General features: G+C 49.0%; 1 protein-coding gene across 4 annotated transcripts; it reads right to left on the reverse strand.

Annotated features, from left to right (window-relative positions):
• Window positions 1-5,971: 5,971 nt before the first annotated feature.
• LOC308572231 (uncharacterized protein) lies at window positions 5,972-20,183 on the reverse strand. Of its 4 annotated transcripts, none has more exons than XM_081168213.1 (3): window positions 20,109-20,183; window positions 7,966-8,184; window positions 5,972-6,414 (listed from the first exon to the last, which is right to left on the reverse strand). In XM_081168213.1, exons 1-3 carry the CDS (start codon window positions 20,140-20,142, stop codon window positions 6,080-6,082), a joined length of 588 nt encoding a protein of 195 aa, XP_081024339.1. In that variant the 5' UTR covers window positions 20,143-20,183; the 3' UTR covers window positions 5,972-6,079. The 4 variants fall into 4 exon arrangements, with proteins under 4 accessions (XP_081024339.1, XP_081024340.1, XP_081024338.1 ...); XM_081168214.1 differs by lacking the exon at window positions 20,109-20,183 and adding an exon at window positions 9,712-9,846 and having other exon boundaries at window positions 5,972-6,366; window positions 8,107-8,184; XM_081168212.1 differs by lacking the exon at window positions 20,109-20,183 and adding an exon at window positions 9,712-9,846 and having other exon boundaries at window positions 5,972-6,366.
• Window positions 20,184-22,485: the final 2,302 nt, after the last annotated feature.

The following is a 22,485-nucleotide window of genomic DNA, read 5'->3' on the forward strand; positions in this document are numbered from 1 at the left end:
CTGAGTAGGAAAATCTGATTAGAGGTATCAGAGCCAAGTCCGCCAATGTAGCCATGACCTTTTTGTGTCTGTCACACTGGCAGTTGGGAACAAATTTATCTGTTTTGAAGAGCACATCCAAAGTGATACGATAAGTCATCCTTGCATCGTAGTAGCTGTCATAGATATGGAATCCAAGTGTGACATTGGGTCGTAACTTCCGATTCTCATTGATTTCGTTCACAGCAAATGCCAAAGCAAGGATGTGCTGGTAGAATTTTGTCACCATTCTGCATATAGAGGTAGAATTTGTTCATCCCTTTGTATAACGAGTATGTTTCCTGCTATCATATCACATTATTGGTAATTTCTAATATATTCTAGGGGGGGGATAGGTCAAACCTATACTCACATATGGACGGGGACACACACACACACACACACACACACTTAACATTCTGTCATTTACATTAAAAATATATCTGTGATCTTAGCAGCTACAAAAGATGCAGAGCAAACGAAGCAATTTCTTACTCTGGAACATCAAACTGGTTCTGAGAAGGCTGTTCACTGAATGAAACTTCATGAGAATGGTAAACTAACTGAGAAGCAATTGGGAAGTTCTATTGTTATTATTTCAATTTGTATATCTCCCTTCATCTGGAGATCATAGACAGTTCAGAACATATAGGTACAACATGAGAACACAAAATACATAATCCTCTTCACTGACTTTCATTAGAGGACAAGATGCAGAATTAGCAAAATGGAGAAGGAACACTCTGACCTAAAACCTTTGCTGCCTTGTGGCTTGTACTTTCCCTCCCTTAAAAAATGTTTAGGAGTTCTCTCAGTTTGACTCAAGAAAATCACGATTTTATAGTTCAAATCGGGAAAAATAAATATAGTAAATGGACAAAAGTACAAAGATTCACAAAATGTTTAGGGATATGTGTAGCCCTGTGTCCTACCCCAAGAAAAAGCACTGCTTGTGGCTATACTCAATAGTGAAAGGTTTGGGCAGTAAACCCCAAGGAATAACATACACCCCATCTGCCCCAATTTTTCTGAGACTGCCATAGAAGCAATTAACCCACCATGGATTCTTCCTTTGCCCTGAAACGTCCCGATTTAAGCTGCTCTTAAAGGGGTAATGGGCTTGCAGCTACCTTGCACTTTTTGTGTAGCTGAAATTTTGCCCATGTCCCTTTTAAGAATCACTTGGCTCCCCATCTTCCATAGGCGCCAACCAGTCATTGAGTTTGGGAGGGGGGTTGATGTCACAACACACTGGTAGGAGCTAGGGGCTGTGAATGAACTGCTTCTATGAGAGCACCAGCTAGATGCAGTACAGTGGTGCCCCACAAGACGAATGCCTCGCAAGACGGAAAACACGCTAGACGAAACGAATTTCCTATGGGCTTGCTTCGCAAGACGACAATGTCTTGCGAGTTCCTGCGGGTTTTTTTTCCTTCCCCCCCCTTTTTCTAAGCTGCTAAGCCGCTTATCAGCTGATCCAATCAGCAGATAAGCCGCTAAAAGTCGCTAATAGCGCTAATAGCGCTAATCCGCTAATCCGTCAATGGGCTTGCTTTGCAAGACGAAAAAACCGCTAGACGAACAGAATCACAGAACGGATTCTTTTCGTCTTGCGAGGCACCACTGTACAAGGTCTACGACTCTCTGCTGGACCTTCCTGTGAACCTGCAGGTGGCCCACACCCTTGTGGTGGTTTCTGTGGTCATTCCCCCCGGACCTCCTTGTTGCCATCTCCAGAGCTGGGTGCACCAACTGCATGGAGGACCCAGAGGCCAAAGGGAAAGTCTCAGACCTTGGGAGTGGCTAGCTCTGCTTGTCCCCATCTCCTATTCCGCCAGCACCATCATCAGTAAAAAAATTAATCGGGCAATGGCTTTTTTCTCCTGCCTTGCCCCACCCTCCAACCCTAGAAGCCTTTCCCAGACCCTGAATTTGAGAATAGCAGAAGCATCTGGGAAGAGAAAAGAGGAATTCAGGGATATTTTTTAAAAAAAAGGTTTTGTAAGTTGCATGTCCTTTGAGGAACATTTTATCCTTTTGCGTGGTCTGTGGTTAGTTTTCTGATGGTTGGTGTTGTTCTTGTTATTAAGATTTCTATATCACCCTATCCTCGCAGGTCTTGGCGATTCATAGGATAAAATCACAGTAGAAAAACACCAAATACATAAGCAAAATGAAAATGAAAATAACCTTATAATCCCGCCAGAACACGTTTTAAAAGGGCATTGGATAGCAACCAACCAAAGATCAGGTTAAAGAGGAACATTTTTGCCTGGTGCCTCAATGTGTATAATGGAGGGCCATTAACAACACAAGAAAACTCCTTTCCCGCCTGCCCTGAGCTGTGAACAGAGGCAGGGATTTCAGTGATGGGGTGGGGTGTTAGAGGGGACAGGAAAAGGCAGTTTTTGAGCAAGGTTTGCTGGGAAGAAGCGGCAGGACAGGAGCTGAGCTCCATCTTGGGCAGGCAGGCTGAAGGATGCCTGCGCTGCCGCCCCATGAAATGACCATGCTGTAAGATTTGTACTCCCACCATGCAGACAGGAGGTGTAAATAGGTGAATAAACCATATTTCTTAAACCTACAATAGTCTCTACTGCGTTTTCTATTCCTCCAAAGGGACACAGACCCTGTGTCAGTGCCAGGGACCCCATGGACTCTTGCCCCCACTCGGCAAAAAGAAGGACAGGCATTCAACTTTTGTAACAATATTTTAGGTCACACCATAGATTTGTATAACAGCATTACAATATTGGCTGTTTTATTTTCAGTTCTTTTCCTAATGTGGCTGCAGGGAGCTGTTTTAAATGAAGGGGTTCCCAGCAACCAGTCTTCTTAACCCCAATCCGGTTCTTCAAGCTGTAATGCATGGAGTCAGGACGCAGGATGTGGGCTTGTATACAGGGATGCCATCTTGCCCTCAGGATTGTGGGTGCCCACAGCCGTAACATGGAGGTGCAACATCACACGCACACGCCTGCACATAGTGCTCATTGACTTTGTCGGTGCCCAGTCCCTGCAAATTACATTATTGTGGGTGCCCAAGCACCCACGGCCCCCTGGAGTTGACTCCTATCCTTGTATATTTCCTTCTCATTCTTGCTGGTGCTATTGTGATACACCACACAGGGCCATACCCATGTATTTTTACAGGTTTCCAATTAGCGTCATTTTTTGGATTTGAGCCAGAACACAATTCTGCCATATTTGTCAGTGAGAAGATGGGAAGGAGGAGATATCTGCAATTTTTCAGCAGGAGGGAAATGCCAGTGAAATGGAGGATCTTGCTGGCTGTAGCGGAAGCAGACGGAGGGAGGGGTTACCAGCTGGCTGCAGAATCTACACAGAAGTGGGCTTTTGTGCTACACTGGTGGATGGCCGTGGCCTGTGAACATGGCTCTAGAGTAGAACTTGCTTCAAAGGACAGCAGCCAGGTGAAGACAAACAGAATTGAAGTGACGCTCTGGGGGTCATGGAAAGCAGGGCAGGGAACATTGCAATATCACATGCTGCTGATTGTAGCAGCTGCCAGAGGGCAGGCGAAGAGGAGGAGAGATTGCCACCAGCAAGGCCCAGCCCTGTGTGGGATGTGCCAGCTCTGAGGGGCAGGCGGAGGGTAGGGCCGGCCTGGGTGGGACGAAAGGGGGACTGGAGCAGGTTTAATCTTGCCCCTTTCTTAAAAAAACATTTATTGGTTTGTTTGTGTTTGTCTGTGTAAATTTACCAAAGAAAATGGGGACTAAGGTTTTTTGTCAGGGTGGTGGAGGGACTGTGTGTGCGATGTCCAGGGACTGCTTAAAATCACATGATCCAACTTTGAATGTATTGTTATAGATTTAGTGGTGGCATAGCTGTCAACGTTTCCCTTTTCTTGCCAGGAATCCTATTAGGAATAAGGGAATTTCCCTTAAAAAAAGGGAAACGTTGAGAGTTATGAGTGGTAGAGATCCTCCTAAACCTAAGAAATGAAGAAATGTTAGGATCCTGGGACCATTTCCCTTCTCTCTTTATGTTTTTTTTGGGGGGGAGTATGAGATAAAAGAAGAGGAAACAGCTATTAAGTTTAGACATAACTGATGGACAACAATTGGTATTGGTTTGTTCAAGTTGCTGCATAGGTTGGGTATGAAAAACAATATTGGCTTAAAACCTCCCGTATCTTATAGCGTAACCTCTGCACAGTTGCCCCTGAATTAGCTATTTGTTGTTGTTGTTTAGTCATGTCCAACTCTTCGTGACCCCATGGACCAGAGCACTCCAGGCACTCCTGTCTTCCATTGCCTCCCACGGTTTGGTCAAACACATGTTAGTAGCTTCGAGAACACCCTAAATTAGCTATTTAGGGAGGTCTTGAAATGTGTGGACTGGGCCACCAGGGCAAGCGTCTGAACCTTCATCTGACAGGAAATGTTTTGCAGGAGTAGGCAACAGATAAAAAATGTGACATTGAGGGAGGCTCATATGGTGGACGGAGTGAGAGTGAGAAATGTCCTTATTTTCTGTGTGAGGAGAAACTGAGCTTACAGGGTTAAACAGCTCAGAATGTGTGTTCTGCCTACTGTGGGGCAGGGAGAGACTCTGCGTCACTTCCGAGAGTCTCAGTCCTTTGTTCTACTTTGCTTTCATTTTCATGTGGAGTAGACGTGTCTCACGATGCTCCGTGCTGTGATAGATAATGGCTAGCTTCTGCTGCAAGCTGTAAATAAAGCTGCTTTTAGTTATGAGTACCTCTGTGTGAGACTCTGTTTTGTGCCCACTGAAGCACAGAAGACAGCAGCTGATTTCTCTGGACACTACCGGACTCTGCTGTTTACTCAGAGCATTGGAATGCAGGCTGTGATGCAGAGACCTGGCGCAGCTTTGGAAGCGGGCCGGACGCCAGGCTTATCTGGGCAATAAATCAATCTACAGTCTGTGCTTGCTGAAGGCTGGTTTCTTCTCAGTGCAATAGAAATTGGCATGGGGACCATTTGCCTTGACTTTTTAAGTTTCCGGTGGGGGTTAGTATGAGACAAAAGGAGAGGCAACAGTTATTAGATTTAGAGATACCTGATGGACAGGCAGCATTTAGGAAATGGTGGTCTTGAAGGAAGGACAAGCAGGAGTATCTAGAAAGGGCTATGATGACATTCTGATGAACACAGGAATTCTTGACAGGGTTATTCTGAAGGGTTTGCCTACCTGCTGTGTTTTTCACACATGCTTCACAGCAGCAGCACATTGTCTTTTTGCACGCCTTAAGTGAATTATTTTTAAATATAAAACAGCTTAGAAATTATTTTAAAATCATTGCATGAAGAAATGCCTTGGATTAAAACCTCTGCTTTCCATCTCAGTCCTTCAATCCTTGCTTTTATCTGCCATCCGTTCGTCTCTACACCCCTGTGATTTGCCTTCTCTCTGACCCTCTTTGCCATGGATATTTTCTTTTCCTTGAATCGTGGAATTATTGAGTTGGAAGGGTCCCAAGGGTCATCTAGTCCAACCCCCTGCAAAGCAGGAATCTCAGCTAGCTATGTGGCTCCTTAATGTGTGGACTGGACCACCAGGGCAAGGATATGAAAATCTGCCTCCAACAGAACTACACCACCTGTTCATCTAGATCAACTGATGCTGGGTTAACATGATCAACAGGCAGAAGACCCTGGTCAGCAAAAGGAATTGTTGTCACTCCACTCACCTTTCTTTTTATAGGACATGCTCTGCTGAGGGGGGGAAGACACAAAAATCTGTGCTCGGTTAGAGTCTAAACCCTGGTGAGGAAGGATAGGCTAAGAGACAGTGACTAGCCAAAAGCTCCCCCAGTGACCTTCATGGTTATGTGCTAAACACACTTTGCTTCTACAATAATCAAACTTCAACACGATTTGGCAGGGAGATTAATGTGTTCCCCACTTCTTTCCAGAACCCACCCACCACCTTAATCAAGTGATCACATCAAGAAATATCTGTTAGTTTGCTCACTTTTATTTAGCCTTAGGCTACATAATTACATGGAAATTATTGAATCTGGAATAGGCAGGGGAGGGAAAACTGGGATAGGCTGAGGATGGGGTGTGCCTCACTTTTCACCCTGGGATTTCTCCTCAGGCCTCGGGGTGGGCTCCACGGTGCCTGCTGTGCGGGTAAACGTACAGGAGTATGAAGTGCCGTTGTTCCAGTCAGAGTAGGGGACAACCACCTGGCTGAAGGCCAAGAGGGAATCCTTGATGCTGCCCTTCAAGACTCGGGGCTTCACATGGTGCCCTTCAAGGAGGGCATTCTTCACCCACTGGACAGAAACTTCACTTGCATTGAGCCCTATGACCATGCCGGTGAGGATTGTCTGTGCTTGCTGAAGGCTGCTTTCTTTATGGTTGGCGCGATAGAGGTTCTCATGGAGACCGTTCCCTTTGTCTTTTTAAGTTTTGGGGTGGGGAAAGTATGAGAGAAAGGGAGAGGCAAGAGCTATTAAGTTTAGACATAATTGATGGACAACATTTATGACACCATTTAGTGCTAATTATTTTCTGCTGGATTCTCTGACAAACATTTTTAATCTGTAGATAGAGGGTGTAGATCCTTAATGAAAGCTTTAAGGAGCAAAGGGGATTTAACTGAAGTTCTTGTGTGTGTGGACCTGAGTAGGAAGATCTGTGGCACATACATGGGGCTTCCTTGAGCTGGATGAGGACACGGTGGGATAGTGGAGATTCCAGGAATATTTACACAGCTCCTTTCCTCAACATGTATAAAGAAAGCGCCCAGCACAAAAAGCATCCCAGCCTTCCCAGAGAAGGTATTGGTGTATAGCAGTGTTTCCCAACCACTGTTCCGCGGCACACTAGTGTGCCGCGAGATGTTGCCTGGTGTGCCGCGAGATGTTGCCTGGAGGGAGGCGGGCGAGTCGGGCGGTGAGAGGCAGGGCGGCGGCGGCGAGGAGAGGCCGCCCAGCGCGGGGCTCTCGCCGTCTGCCTGCCTGGCTGCCTGCGAGCTCGGCGGGCAGCGCCTCCGTCCGCAGCGCCCGCCTCGCGGCTCTCATTCCCTGCCCCTGCCAAAGCTCACCCAGCCAAGCCGCGCTCTCCTTCCTGCCTCGCTTTGCTGCCTCCTCCCCCCCCACCCCCAAAGCTTGGAGGTTCCCCGGCAAGGGGGAGGGGAAAAAATTGAAACTTACACTTTCTTGCGTCCCTCCTGGCGTGACGCTGCGCGCTGACGTCACGGGGCTGTAATGGTGGTGTGCCTCGAGATTTTTTTCATCAAACAAGTGTGCCTTTGCCCAAAAAAGGTTGGGAAACACTGGTGTATAGGCCGGGTTTGAAAACCAATGATAGATAAAAACATCCCATATCCAATGATACCATCTCTGCAGCAGCTAACTAGGTACGGAGCTCCTTAAATGTGTGGACTTGGCCACCAGGGCAAGGATATAAAAATCTGCCTCCAATAGAAGGGCACCATCTGTTCATCTAGGTCACCCTATGCTGGGTAAGCATTATCAACAGGCAGATGAAGGTTAGAAGGATCCTTGGCTGGAGGTGGGAATGGTTTTTAATGGGGGTGGAAATTATTGTGGGAGACACCTAGGCCCCTGCAGGGTACACATTCTTTCCTTTCCTTCTCCCATTGTTACTTTCTGATTAAAACATGCATTTAGTATTGTTCAAGAACGGTGAAAACCTTTCTGCAGAGATAAGAGGAGAATTACTGTTCAGACCTCCACCGGACTGACTGCAGTTTCAAGTTGTGTCTTTAGTCAATACTAGCACCGATATCATGGCAACTGGTGGGGAAAGTCTTATCTCAACGGGCCATAATGGAAAGCAGAAATAAATTTCTGAATTAAGGAGGAAGCAGTCTTGAAATGGTCAGTCCCTGAGAGAATCTTAAGCAATCTGGAAACAATCATCCTGCTCCCAAACCATGCTTTCCAAAGGAAAATTAAGTCTCAAATATGTCGAGAGTTTTTACCATCAGGTTCATTGACTTTTGTTTGGGACCCAGGGATGGATAGTCGACAGACGAACGTTACCTCCTGCTCAACTTCTTGTACTGAAAGGCTGAGGTATGATGTGTTACCAATGCGTGCACTTATGATGCCGGAGGTGTTACCTGATTGGCCACCTGCCTGCCACGTAATCATCATGCCTTCGGGGACAGAGATAGCGGCAGTGCACACCAATATTGCACCTAAGGGAACAAAATAGACAGACAGACAGACAGATGAAATTCCTGGTTTTTTAATGACTTTATATTACTGTTTTTAGGGTTTTTCTGATATTGCTTTAAAGTTTTTATGTTCCTTAGTGCACTGTTTAAGATTTCAGCAGTTTAGAAATGATTTTAAAATCAGCAAATGAATAAATGCCATAGGTTAAAACCTCTGCTTTTATCTCAGTCCTTTCAGTCTTGCTTTTGTCTGCTATCTGTTCTTCTCTACACCCCTGTGATTTTCCTTCTCTCTGACCCTCTTTCCCATGCATATTCTCCTTTTGTGGAATCATAGAATTCTAGAATTGGAAGGGACCCCAGTGTTCATCTAGTCCAACCTCCTGTAATGCTTACTTACTTACTTCATGCAAACCTTTCTAGGCATTACAGATATAGGGCATCCTAAAACATTTAAAATATATACAAATAAACAGCCACGTGAAATATATAATGATGAGGAATTTCATTGAGATTTCTTCCCGCTAAATAGTGCCATTTAGCTCTCCAAGAGATACTATTAACAAAACCTCAGCCCCCCTAGCAGTTAATTCTGGGTTAATGTCAGACAGACAGAATCGGATATTTTCATTGTGCCGTGATGGTAGACTACGCAAAAGGGGGGGTAGAATGTGTTTGCGTAGCAGGTTGTAAAATGGACATTAGAAAAGGATATGTTCTACAGTGTCCGGCACATTCAAAGAACATCCACAATGTCTATCATTTCTGGGGATGTTTAAAAATCTGCCCTTGACAAAAGCTGAAGGAAAAACATTCAGTCGGGCTAAGATAAAGGTCCTGAGTTGGACAGAAATTATTAATTTTGAGATATGTGACTCTGTTATCTTGGGGGAGCAAATTTTATTTACACATGACTTGATGTTGTCCCCCCACCCCATGTACCTTAATCTGTTTTGACCATTTCAATAAATATATTGCTCACTCGAATTATACAAGGGTTTCAATATCTGATTTGAATACCAATAGATCTGATTTTCCTATGTAAGAGTTGGAACTTCTGGATTTATCAGAGTCCGTAAGTAGGTCAGAGAGTAGACTCAAAGGCTGGCAACAAAATGGAAATGCAACCCGTATTTTATAGTGCTAGCCCACACCCAATATTCCATCGTGTGTATTCCTAGTTCTGCACACATTGTCTCATACATGATTGAACTTGGGAGCCCCAGGAGATGTCTCAAGACAGTTGTGAGGGTGATCCGACTGAGACATCTGTCACCTCATTGATCACCAGGGAATGTCTCTTCTGTCCCCTAAACCTACAACGGTCTCAGCACACAGAAACAGGCACTTGCAAATGTTAATAAAAGGGTGTTTTTGGAAAGACTTTGAAATGACTATCCCATTTACTGCTGGCAAATAAGCAAAAAGTTGGAGTAAGAGAATCCAAGGGTTGTTATTGCTCTGTTTCCAAGGGTGGTCCCAGATGCCCAGATTTCAGGTACATGCATGAGAAGGCTGCAAAGAGGAAGGAAAGAGAAGCAAACTCACCTGGAGCAGCCTGAGAAGAAGTCAGTGGCAGGCTGGCCCCGCAAAGGAGTCCCACAAATGGTAAGAAGATCTTGGCCCACATTTTCGGATTCAGTGTGAATGGCATGTGGGCCACCAGGCCTGCTTATATAGCATCCTGGGAGACTACGGTGAGATATGTTTTCCATCAGTAGCTCCACCCAGAAAATCCAAGAAGAGGCTATTCTGTGAGGTTCTCAGAAAGTCCTTCCAGAAGCTTGAGTGTAATTGAGATAATTTAATTGTTATTATTAAATTTGTATACCACCCTTCATTAGCAGATCACAGGCAGCACAGAACATTAAAGTACAACATGATATCACAAAAGCCCTTTATTCATGTACAACATCCCTATATGTGGAACTGGCACTATTACCAGTGCTACGTAAGGTACGTTCTGGGCCATATTAGCACCATGTTTTAAGCAACTGATGTATTCAGCATGGCAGGGTTATTCCGAAGGACATGCCTCACTTCTTTATTTTTCACATCAGCTGCACAGCAGCAAGATGTCCCCAAACTTTATCCCAACTCGTTGATCATAATATCTGAAACTACATGAGGCTTTCCCAGAATCTACCTACATTCTGCTTTCTGGTCAGAAAATATTGCTCCTCTCAATGACACATGTTCCCCAAGGAGTAGAGGAGCCCCTGTCTTGTAACATTCACATTCATCAGTAGTGGTAGAAAAACTGCTTTAAAAATGAATCTGTAAGCCTCCTCAGTAACTCTAACTCCTCTCTCTTTTATATCCAGGTTACAATCCCTGGAAATGTTTAAATGTCATGGTTTCTCCCCAGAGAATCATGGAGGCTTGAAGTTTGGCAGGAGTGCTGATTATTATCTGTTAGATTCTCTGACATTTCAAATCTCTACAGAAGACCGGGGGTCATTGTGCATGTGGCCCCAAGTAGGAAAATCTGTGGCCCGTTAGGCTTACTTGAGGACACAGTCAGATAGTGGAGGTTCTAGAAAAAATTATTGAGGGCAGAAGGTGTTGCTGGCTTTTATGTCTCAGTGGCTGCCCTGGCAGGTGGGCTGCTGGTGCCCTTTCAGCAGCAAAGCATCCCCTCTCACCCAAGCAGGCCTCTTATCCTGCCAGCTCCTCAGGTGTCATGGGGAACCCTTAGATGGCTACCTGACCATCTGCGTTCTGACTGCTTGGGGACGGCGACCAAGCACGAGGATCTGCAACAGCCACCCACTCGGAGGAAGGGGCAAGCGTCCATTTCCCAACATTATATGGAAGACACCCAGCATCCCAGTCTTTCCAGAGAAGGTATTGGCATGTTCAGGTTGGTGCACAGGCTGGGCTTGAAAACCAAGGAGAGCTAAAAACATCCCCCTTGTGGGGATGTTTAGGATACAGTGGTACCTCGGGTTACATACTGTCAGGGGTTCAGGAGCAGAGGCGAGGGCAAGGGAGGAAACAGAGAGCGAGGGGGAGGAGTCCAAAGGAAAGATGAGTGATGACGACGACCCGAGATCTCCGAGTCTTTCCAGTGAATCGGAAGATTCACAGAAAGGAGCGCCAGTGACCAGAGCAAGGGGGGAGCTTAGGGGGACACCCCAGGAAGAAGGGACAAAAGGGGGTTCAGAGAGCAGCAGTTGGAAATCGGGGCCAACGTCCCCACCAGAGCGCAGTGGGGAGGAAGGGCGCCAGGCATCGGGATACGGCGGCTCGCTGCAGGGGGGAGGACATAAGTCAGGAGTGGCCACACCTCCATCGGAGAGAGAAGGAACGGTCAAGCGGAAAGTGGAAGGTTGGGCGCGCGCGCCAAGTTCAAATGCACAGGAAGGCGGCACAGTAAGCAGCCCGGAAAGGGAGCCAGGTCCTAAAGCCCGCCGCAAGGAGACAGAAGGGTCCGGGGGGTCAGCGTCAGAAGAGTCCCGGAAGGAAGAGACCACGGGGGGCAGAGGGACCCAGAGAAGAAGGGAAAGGCGGAAAAGGTGGAGTAAGGCTAGGGTATTAAGTTGGTGTACAGGAGGCGGGGACTCAGACGGAGCTTCGCCGGTCTAGCTGATAAGACGTAGGGCTGCATGCGGCAGTTTGCAACTGGAAACTGTAACTCAATAAAGACTTTTATAAAGTGAACGCTGGCTAGCGTGATCCTCTGTGAGCTAGGATCTGGAAGCAGCCCTGACAGTAAGCTCCGTCCCCAGTTTTGGCACCTAAAGCCTCGCAGTAAGGAGGTGAAGACTGGTGCCTACTCGCGAGCTCACGAACGGCAGACAAGATGACTGCCGAACAGCAGATAGCGGATCTGCGAGAAGCAGTGACACAACTGAATGCCGAGATACTCGCATCCAGGAAGAGAGAGGGGGAAGCAGCCGCCGCCTACAAGGATCTCCAGATCAGGTTGGAAATGCTTACGAAGCAAGGGCAACTGACACCCAAACCGGAGGGAATTGGGTTGCGGAGAAGAGCAGGCGGTCTAGTATCTCACTTCGATGGGAATTTACAACAGTACCCCAACTTCCGAGCAGATGTACAGTGTGCGCTGCAACTGCTGGACAAGGACTTTAGAGATGAGCAAGAGAAGGTGGGGTTTATCCTGTCCCATTTGCATGGAGATGCTAAAGCATGGCTGCGCAATTTGTGGAGAGATAAGGATCCGGCGCTCCGAAGTGCGGATGCCTTCATTAAAGCTATGGATGCGTGCTTTTTATCAAGCATAGACGTGGATCTTGCCCGGAAAGAGATACACGGACTGAAGCAGGGGAGGGCCAGTGTAAGGCAGTATCATGCCCGCTTTTTTGCACTGGTCAGTGCCCTGGAATGGGACAGAGATTCAGCTCCAGTCAGAGACCTTTTGTGGGAAGGCTTGAGCGGCGCGGTTAAAGACGAAATTGCGAGGGGGGAGAGACCCCGGAGCACGCAGGAGGTCGTTCAGAGGGCGCTGACGGTTGGGGTGCGTCTGGAAGAACGTCCGTGGAGCAGGGACGAAGGGCGCGGAGGGCGTGAACCAGCGAGAGGGTTTTCCTTCGTTCCCAGGGAAGCAGCGCGTGCGCAATCTACGCCTCCGCCAGGAGGGGGAGCGGAACCTATGGAGGTTGGAGGTGCCAGGGCTCAGTCAGCTACCAGAGCCCTAGCGCCGGGAGCAGTCAAGGCGAAGCCTCCTAGAGGGAACCGGAAGTGCTACATCTGCGACAGTCCTCAGCACATGGCGAAAGAGTGTCCCCAGAGGATCCACAAACACACTGCAGCCTCTGCAACAGTAACTGCAGCTACTCAGCACAGAGAACCACAGCAGGGAAACGACGGAGTCTGGCTGGAGACAGAGGCACTGGGGCCCAGCCAGATGAGTCAGTGAAGCAGTCCCCAGAGATTTTGCAGCCCACAGACCCCCTCCCGCCCAAACCAGTAGTGCAGCTCACCGCATCGCTCCAGCTACCCAATGGACTCACAATGGACGTGCCAATCACTGTTGACTCTGGCAGCAACGCGGACTTTATAGGGCAAGACTTCGTCGATCGGCACGCTATACAGTTGCTGCCTGCCACGCTGCCCCTGCAGGTTGTCACGGTGGATGGCAGGGAGCTGCTCGGGGGGCAGGTGGTGAAGCAAACGCCGCCAATGGTGATGCGACTTGGGAATCACAGGGAAATCATCAGTTTTAATGTCACCCAACTGTCGGACACACCTATCGTATTGGGCATGAGTTGGCTGGACAGGCACAGCCCGACGCTGGCTTGGTACCAGCGGCAGCTGGTCTTCGGCTCTTCCTATTGTGCTGAACACTGCATCCTGCCCCGGCAGGAGGGAGAGGAAGAGGAGTCACAGCTGCAGCTGGGAACGCTGCAAGCAGTCCCCCACAAATACGCAGGATTTTTGGAGGTTTTCTGCGAGAAGGAGGCGGACAAGCTACCCTCCCACAGACCATATGACTGCAAGATTGACCTCCTGCCAGGGGCGGCGCTGCCAAAAGGGAAGCTGTATTCTATGTCTGAGGACGAACTACAGGAACTCAAGGAGTTCATAGATCATAATTTGGAGTGCGGTTTCATCCGGGAGTCCAGGGCAGTGGGGGGCAGTCCTGTATTCTTTGTCAAGAAGAAAGACACGCCACAAAAAAGGCTCGTAGTGGACTATCGGACCTTAAACAGCATGACCAAGCCATCGGATTTCCCCATGCCCAGGATCGACGACCTCCTAGCGACGGTGCGCAAAGGATGCGTGTTCACCAAGTTGGACCTGCGCGGGGCGTACAACCTCATTCGCGTGCGGGAAGGCGATGAGTGGAAGACAGCCATGTTCACGCCCCTGGGCACCTACGAATACAGAGTTATGCCGTTTGGACTGCAAAATGGCTCCCACTGTTTTCAAGCTTTCATGCATCACGTGTTAGCGGGGCTCATCTACAAGAAGTGTGTCTGCTTCCTGGATGACATCCTGATATTTTCTGAATCACAGCAGGCCCACGACAGAGATGTCAAGGAAGTGCTGAGCAGACTGCAGCAGCATAGGCTGTACGCCAAGCTGGAAAAGTGCCAGTTCGACGTGTCGGAGGTGGATTTCCTGGGCTACAAGTTGTCAGACAAGGGGCTCGCCATGGACAGCGCCAAGGTTCGCGCCGTGTTGGATTGGAAAAGCCCGCGCAACCGCAAGGAGGTCCAGCGGTTTATCGGCTTTGCGAACTTCTATCGCAAGTTTATCAAGGGATTTGCAATGCAGACGGCGGCCATCACAGACACGCTCAGCTCCAAGAAAAAGAAGTTCATCTGGACGGAGCAGGCGGAGCAGTCCTTTCAGGCACTCAAGCGTCTCTTCGCGTCGGAAGAGCAGCTACTACATGTCAACCCCAGCAGACCGATGAGGGTGGAGACAGACGCTTCAGACAGAGCCGTGGGAGCAGTCCTGTTGCAGCAAGACCCGCAGGGGGCTTGGAGGCCAGGAGCGTTCTACTCCAAGGAAGCTCAGCAAGTCGGAACAGAACTACACCATCTGGGACAGGGAATTGCTCGCCATTCATGCAGCATTCAAGGCGTGGAGGCACTTCCTGATCGGCGCCAAGCACACAGTGCAGGTATGCACGGACCACAAGAATCTAGAGCACTGGCGCACAGCGCAGTTCCTGAACCAGAGGCAGATACGTTGGGCAGAGTTCTTTGCGGACTTCGACTTCCGGATAGAGTATGTCCCAGGAGACACCAACGTCATGGCGGATGCCCTATCCCGTAAACCGCAATACCTGGAGGAGGCGAAGCCAGCGACGGCCATGCACATCTTCGCACCGACAGCGTGGGCGTGCGCTTCGGCAACGGTTGACCTGGATGCGGTATGGCGAGCGTTGCAGGACGACTCCTTCGCGCAAGCAAAATTGGCAGAGGTGCACAGGGGCACAGCGACGACCAACGAGTTCCAGGAGCGCGATGGATTGCTCATCCGTAAAGGGGCCATCTACGTGCCGGGAGACGAACTTCGCGCCAAGGTACTGCAGCAGTTGCACGACGCGCCCACTGCCGGGCACTTTGGCACGGAGAAGACGATGGAATTAGTCGCTAGAGACTTCTGGTGGCCCAGAATGAGAGGGGAAGTCGCAGACTACGTGGCGAGGTGCGACACCTGACAGAGGGCCAAGCCAGTGCACAGACCGCCGGCGGGACTGCTGGAACCGCTGCAAACCCCGTTCGAACCATGGGAGAGAGTGGCCCTGGACTTTGTCACGGATCTACCCAGCTCGAGGGGCAAGACAGCAGTGCTAGTGGTGGTGGACTTGTTCACCAAGATGGCGCATTTCATTCCGTGTGCGAAGGTGGCCACGGCGGAACAAACCGCCAAACTGTTCATAGATCACGTGTTCAAGGTTCACGGTCTGCCGCGGTCTATACTGTCCGACAGGGGGCGACAGTTCATCTCGATGGGCTTCCTGAACGTCAAGATCAACCTGGCGTCGGCGAGACACCCGCAGACCAACGGGCAAGCGGAGCGAGTCAATGCCATCATGCAGCAGTACCTGAGATGTTATGCAAATCAACAGCCTGCAACGTGGGTGGATTACCTGCCACTCGCCGAGTTCGCCTACAACAACACGAAGCACGTGTCCACAGGGGTGACGCCGTTCTTCGCCAACAATGGCAGGCACCCCAGAACCTTCCCGGGACTGGAAAGAATGGGGGAGGGGGAGCCGCAGGCAGCGGACGCGTTCGCGTCGGAGTTGCAGGAGGTCCACGATCATCTCCGGCGACAGCTGGAGCTAGCTAAGCACGCATACAAGGTGCAAGCAGACAAACACAGGAGGGTTGGCGAAGAGATCCAAGTGGGCGACTGGGTCTGGTTGGCAGCCCACGCGGTGCCGGCCAGATCGTTAGCAAAGAAGAAGCTAGGGCATAAACAACTGGGGCCCTACCAAGTCGAGGCACAGGTCAACCCGGTGGCCTTCCGGCTGACACTTCCGGAGGGATCCAGGATGCATCCGGTGTTCCACAGATCGGTGCTCACTCCCTACAAGGCACCTCACAGATTTCAGGAGCCAGGAACAGCACCGAGTCCACTCCGGGAGGGGACCGAGCAGGGGGGAGTGCCACAGGAGGAGCCCATCAACGAGGTCACAGAGATTTTGGACTCGAGATGGGGGGAAGAGGGAGTAGAATATCTTCTCACCAGAGAAGGCACCCCAGCCAGTGCCAACAGCTGGGTGCCGGGCTACGCTTTGGAAGAACCCCTGCTCAAAGACGAGTTTCATGCCCTCTTCCCGCACAGGCCCATGCCAGCCGAGTTTTTCGACGACTGGCTTTTCACACCCACGCTTTCAGCCAGCACGTTCCTGGGGTTCGACTCGGACGAGGAACCGACACTGGACACGCGTTCCCCGGAGGGGTCACCCTCGGGATCTGCCTCAGAACCCTCTTATTGGTGGCATGATCGACCAGAGGAGCAGTGGCGCAGGAAGTGGCTGGAGGTTCCAGGTCGAGCGACGGACCCGGGAGCGACCGAGGCAGAGACTGACTGGGACGTGTTCGGGGAGGATCTTGGGTTCGAGCACGGCGGCACAGAGATGGAAGAGGAGGTGACCGTCGTCGAAGAGCGCAGGGAGGGAGAACCGGAAGTCTTCAGTTGGATGCCCGCCACAGGAAGCGAACTGTATCCGGCATTCACCCCCATGACAATGGAGCACCCAGCACCCACGCCTGAAGGAGGGGAGGGGGGAAGGGGGGCTTCGAGGGGGGGATGGATGTCAGGGGTTCAGGAGCAGAGGCGAGGGCAAGGGAGGAAACAGAGAGCGAGGGGGAGGAGTCCGAAGGAAAGATGAGTGATGACGACGACCCGAGATCTCCGAGTCTTTCCAGTGAATCGGAAGATTCACAGAAAGGAGTGCCAGTGACCAGAGCAAGGGGGGAGCTTAGGGGGACACCCCAGGAAGAAGGGACAAAAGGGGGTTCAGAGAGCAGCAGTTGGAAATCGGGGCCAACATCCCCACCAGAGCGCAGTGGGGAGGAAGGGCGCCAGGCATCGGGATACGGCGGCTCGCCGCAGGGGGGAGGACATAAGTCAGGAGTGGCCATCTCCATCGGAGAGAGAAGGAACGGTCAAGCAGAAAGTGGAAGGTTGGGCGCGCGCGCCAAGTTCAAATGCACAGGAAGGCGGCACAGTAAGCAGCCCGGAAAGGGAGCCAGGTCCTAAAGCCCGCCGCAAGGAGACAGAAGGGTCCGGGGGGTCAGCGTCAGAAGAGTCCCGGAAGGAAGAGACCACGGGGGGCAGAGGGACCCAGAGAAGAAGGGAAAGGCGGAAAAGGTGGAGTAAGGCTAGGGCAGTGTTTCCCAACCGGTGTTCCGCGGCACACTACTGTGCCGTGAGACACCGGCTGGTGTGCCGTGGGAGGGAGGCGGGCGAGAGGCGGCGGCGAGAGGCGGCGGCGGCGGCGAGGATCCGCGTCGAGCCGGGGCGGCTCCGCGGTGGTGGTGCCGAGCGGCGGGGCAGCGCGCGCAAAAGGGAGGCGCGCGAGACAGCGGAGGAGGAGGAGGCCGGCATGTCCGGGCAGCAGCAGCAACAGCAGCAGCAGCAACTCCCGGCGACGGCTCCTCCTCCGCCCGCTATCGCAGCCGCCGCCGCCTCAGCTGCCGCCGCCGCCTCAGCTGCCCTCGCTCTGCTGCCTCCTCCCACCCCGGCAAGGGGGAGGGAAAAAACTTTCATTTCTGTGCGTCCCTCCCGGCGTGACGCTGCGCGCTGACGTCACGGGGGCGGGGCTTTAATGGTGGTGTGCCGCGAGATTTTTTTCCGGCTAACAGGTGTGCCGTTGCCCAAAAACATTTGGGAAACACTGGGCTAGGGTATTAAGTTGGTGTACAGGAGGCGGGGACTCAGACGGAGCTCCGCCGGTCTAGCTGATAAGACGTAGGGCTGCATGCGGCAGTTTGCAATTGGAAACTAACTCAATAAAGACTTTTATAAAGTGAACGCTGGCTAGCGTGATCGTCTGTGAGCTAGGATCTGGAAGCAACCCTGACACATACGCTTCTGGTTACAGACTCCGCTAAGCCAGAAATATTACCTCAGGTTAAGAACTTTGCTTCAGGATGAGAACAGAAATCGTGCAGTCGCGGCGCAGCAGCAGCAGGAGGCCCCATTAGCTAAAGTGGTCTAATAGTTTCAGGTTAAGTACGGACCTCCAGAACAAATTAAGCACTTAACCCGAGGTACCACTGTAATAGGCAAGGAAATATTTGTTAAGTAGTATCCTTCCTTCACTTATGCTAGTGAGTGATGTAGCAGAGCAAATCCCCTCTATATTCACGGAAGCTAGTTGGTAGATGTTATGTACTGAGTTGAATAGGATCCAAAATGCAGCAGTTTGATTGGTCCTAGAACAATATGATTCAGAATGCAAGAGTCTGATTGGTCCTAGAACAATAGGATCCAGAATGCAATAGTCTGATTGGTCCACAGGAGCCACCCAACCCAACTCCAGGTGGAAGTGAATCCGCAATCTGATTGGCCTACAGGAGAATACTAGAATTAGCCAATAACATGGGGCAAATTGTGTAAGTAATGTATATAAAGCAGACGTTTGGGGGGAACTTCCATTCCTCGCCTATATGAGCTGAATAAAGAGCATGAAATCCACACTTGACCTCGAGTATATTTCACTAGATTTGTTTGAATCTCTACAAAATGACTAATCCAATCTGGTTTACCTAGATGGGTTATTCCTGGTGTCCCCTTTTCTCCCTCTGAAAATACAATAAAGACTCACAAGTCTGTCTTTAAAAGTATAACAATAAGTTTACTCACAAGTTGTTCACAGTACACATCCTAGAAGGCAGGCTTTAAGCTTCAGGTTGCAAACATAGAACGTGGCTTATATCATTTGTCAGGATGGGCCCAAGTGCTGCTGGCTGAGAGCCAGCAGAAAACAAAATGGTTGCGAGAATGAACTGAGAGTTAACTGAGACAAGATGACTGCGTGACTTGCCCTTTTATAGAACCATGCCCATCTGCTGAGTCACTTACAGGGGGAACAGGAAGTTAAACACCCGCCAGACAGCGTCCACTCTAGGAAGCAAAGCATGTTGTAATTGACTGTACTGATGTATTACATCCCACACCATATCCCATAACCTCTGCACAGTTACCTAGGTAGCTCCTTAAATGTGTGGAATGGGCCACCAAGGCAAGGACATAAAAATCTCCAATAGACGTGCTCCACCTGTTCATCTAAGTCTCCCTAGGCTGGGTAAACATTGCGTGACCAGGTGGCGACCTTCCCAGGGACAACCAGAAAGGAATAATGACTCATGACAACGTGTTATGGAATGGAAATTTGGCCACAACTTTATTAACCGTTCAAATATAGGTATTGGGCGTGTATCCCTCCCAGCCCCCCAACCAGGGGAACTAGGGCTCCTCAGTGTAAATGGGATATGGGGGTGCCCCGCAAGACACATGTGGACGCAGGCAGCCCACCCCATAAAAACATGCATTTAGTATTGTTCAAGAACGGTGAAAACCTTTCTGCAGAGATAAGAGGAGAATTATTGTTCAGACCTCCACCGGACTGGTTGCAATTTCAAGTTGTGTCTTTAGTCAATACTAGCACCGATATCATGGCAACTGGTGGGGAAAGTCTTATCTCAACACGCCATAATGGAAAGCAGAAATAAATTTCTAAATTAAGAATGAAGCAGTCTTGAAATGGTCAATCCCTGAGACGATCTTAAGCAATCTGGAAACAATTATCCCGCTCCCAAACCATACTTTTCAAAGGAAAACTAAGTCCCAACTGTGTCAAGAGTTTTTACCTTCAGGTTCATTGACTTCAGTTTGGGACTCAGGGAGGGAAATTTGACAGGTGTACCTCCCCGAAAAAAGGAATTGTAGTCCAACTCTGATTGATGATGTGCTACCAATGCTTGCACTTATGATGCTGGAGGTGTTACCTGATTGGCCACCTGCTTGCCACATAATCATCATGCCTTCGGGGACAGAGGCAGAGAGAGTGCACACCAATATTGCATCTAAGGGAACAAAACAGATACACAGACACATGTTCCCCAAGGAGTAGAGGAGCCCCTGTCTTGTAACATTCACATTCATCAGTAGTGGTAGAAAAACTGCTTTAAAAATGAATCTGCAAGCCTCCTCAGTAACTCTAACTCCTCTCTCTTTTATATCCAGGTTACAATCCCTGGAAATGTTTAAATGTCATGGTTTCTCCCCAGAGAATCATGGAGGCTTGAAGTTTGGCAGGAGTGCTGATTACTATCTGTTAGATTCTCTGACATTTCAAATCTCTACAGAAGACCAGGGTGGGGCTCCTCAGTGTAAATAGGACATGGGGGTGCCCCGCAAGACACATGTGTACGCAGGCAGCCCACCCCATATCCCCTCATGCATAGTAGTTCACTGACAATCTTTCAGTGTATGGCCAGTGACACCCTCCTAATGTCAAGCCCCCTTCCCAATCTCAATGTCAACTTGGCGCCCAGGGAAGATGGGGAACCAAGTGACTCTTCAAAGGGACGTGGGCTAAATTGCAGCTACGCTACAAAGTGAAAGGTAGCTGCAAGCTTAAGACCAGCTTAAGGAACAATCCATGATGGGTTAATTGCTTCCATAAAGCAAAAAACGAAAACCAAACAAAACATGCACAAAAAGTCTGACTTGAAAATTCATTATATGTGAATAGTAGCATATTCAGCAACATATGCTAATCAGCAAAAACATGGAGTAGCTAGCATGAAACACCCGTTTCCAAATACTTTCTTCATCAGTGTATTACTGTAAAGCTGTCAGGGGCTGGCCAGCGTTGCATGCCAGAGACTGGTCTGACTCTGACCAGGAAGAAAGACAGTCTCAGACAGAGCAGCCTTTAACAGAGGAGGAAGAGAAGAACTGGGGGGCCCTTCCTTCAAGATTCCCAGTAACAGGGAGAATAGCAGATTCAGTAGTATCACAGTTGGAGCTTGAGGGAAATAGACAGCCCTGATAACTTTGCTATGTAACCAGGAGGGAGGGAACGTCTGGAAGGCTCTGCCTTTGAGAGCAGCGGTGATGCTGCTCCTTCCCCTCGGATTAGGAGGGAGGAAAGGGTTAAGGAGCAATGGAAGCACAGGGGCAGGATGATGGGGAACTGGGCAGGAGACTCAGACTGAGCAACTGATGTCTTGAGAGAAGTTGGCTCGATGCCACTCTGTGTTATTGTAAATAAATGGACTATAAGTCTGTCGGAGGCTCATTAATTCTTATCGGAAACTTCCGTGCATGCCTGCAGACCTGACAAAAGCCAAACACACAAAAAAATATTGCTGTCCGTTCAATATACGATCTAGAAACATTTTTAAAACCATGAGACCCTGCTCATGTAAATAATCAATTCCATCAATACAATAAAAGTTGTATTGTAAATACTGAACATAGATTACGGCCAAGGGAACCTTACATATAAAGGTACCGTTCGAAGACAATGATTCCTTCAGGTCTAAATTCACATCTTGACCTGACTTCTTATATTTAAATGTTGTTTAATCAGCTTAACCCCTTTTATGGGCATTTGTATCGTAACATTTAGGTAAGCAGTATTTGGCAACATTTCCAGTATGAATGGTAACAGCATACCTTTAAGGTTTCAGGTGTAACCAACAGACTTTGTGTTCTGGTATAACTATGATAGAATAGAATTTCATATTAAGATCAGGGTACCAGAAAATATTTTTTCAGTGAAGCTTGTTTGATAATAAGATTGGTGAACAACAATTATTTATCATTTCAAGTGACCTAATTGTGGCAATAGTGTTTTTTGGAGTATTTTTGACACAACTTATGTTGGAAAGATGTGCTATAGGCTAGCTACTCCATCTATCTTTTACTCAATAACATTTGATGCTGAATCCACTGCCATTCCCATAAATTAAATTTTCAAATCAGCCTTTCCGTGTACATTTTGTTATTTTGCTTTAGCTTATGCATACACACCATGTTTTTGTATTTAATTGCTTTCAAGGCAGCCTCAGAAAATTCAGGACAGTTGACGTGTATGTTATTCCTTTCTCACAAATGAGTCTAGTCACAAGGGAGTGGAGGAATAAGGTCAGAGTGTTCCTTCTCTGTTTTGCTAATTCTGCATCTTGTCCTCTAAAGAAGATTGGGATATTCATTTCCAAGGGAAAGATCCCTTGGTTCCAAAACAAATATTTCTTTATTAATATTTGATACCAATCTAGCAGAGTTAGCATGCAGCAGAGCAAAAGGCAATGAACAGTCCAAGGATCATCCCATTCTTTGCCAGATGCCAAGTCACAAGGATCTTCAGACACT

The sequence above is a fragment of the Podarcis bocagei genome (genome assembly GCF_964188305.1).
Source record: "Podarcis bocagei genome assembly, chromosome: 13".
NCBI lineage: Eukaryota > Metazoa > Chordata > Lepidosauria > Squamata > Lacertidae > Podarcis > Podarcis bocagei.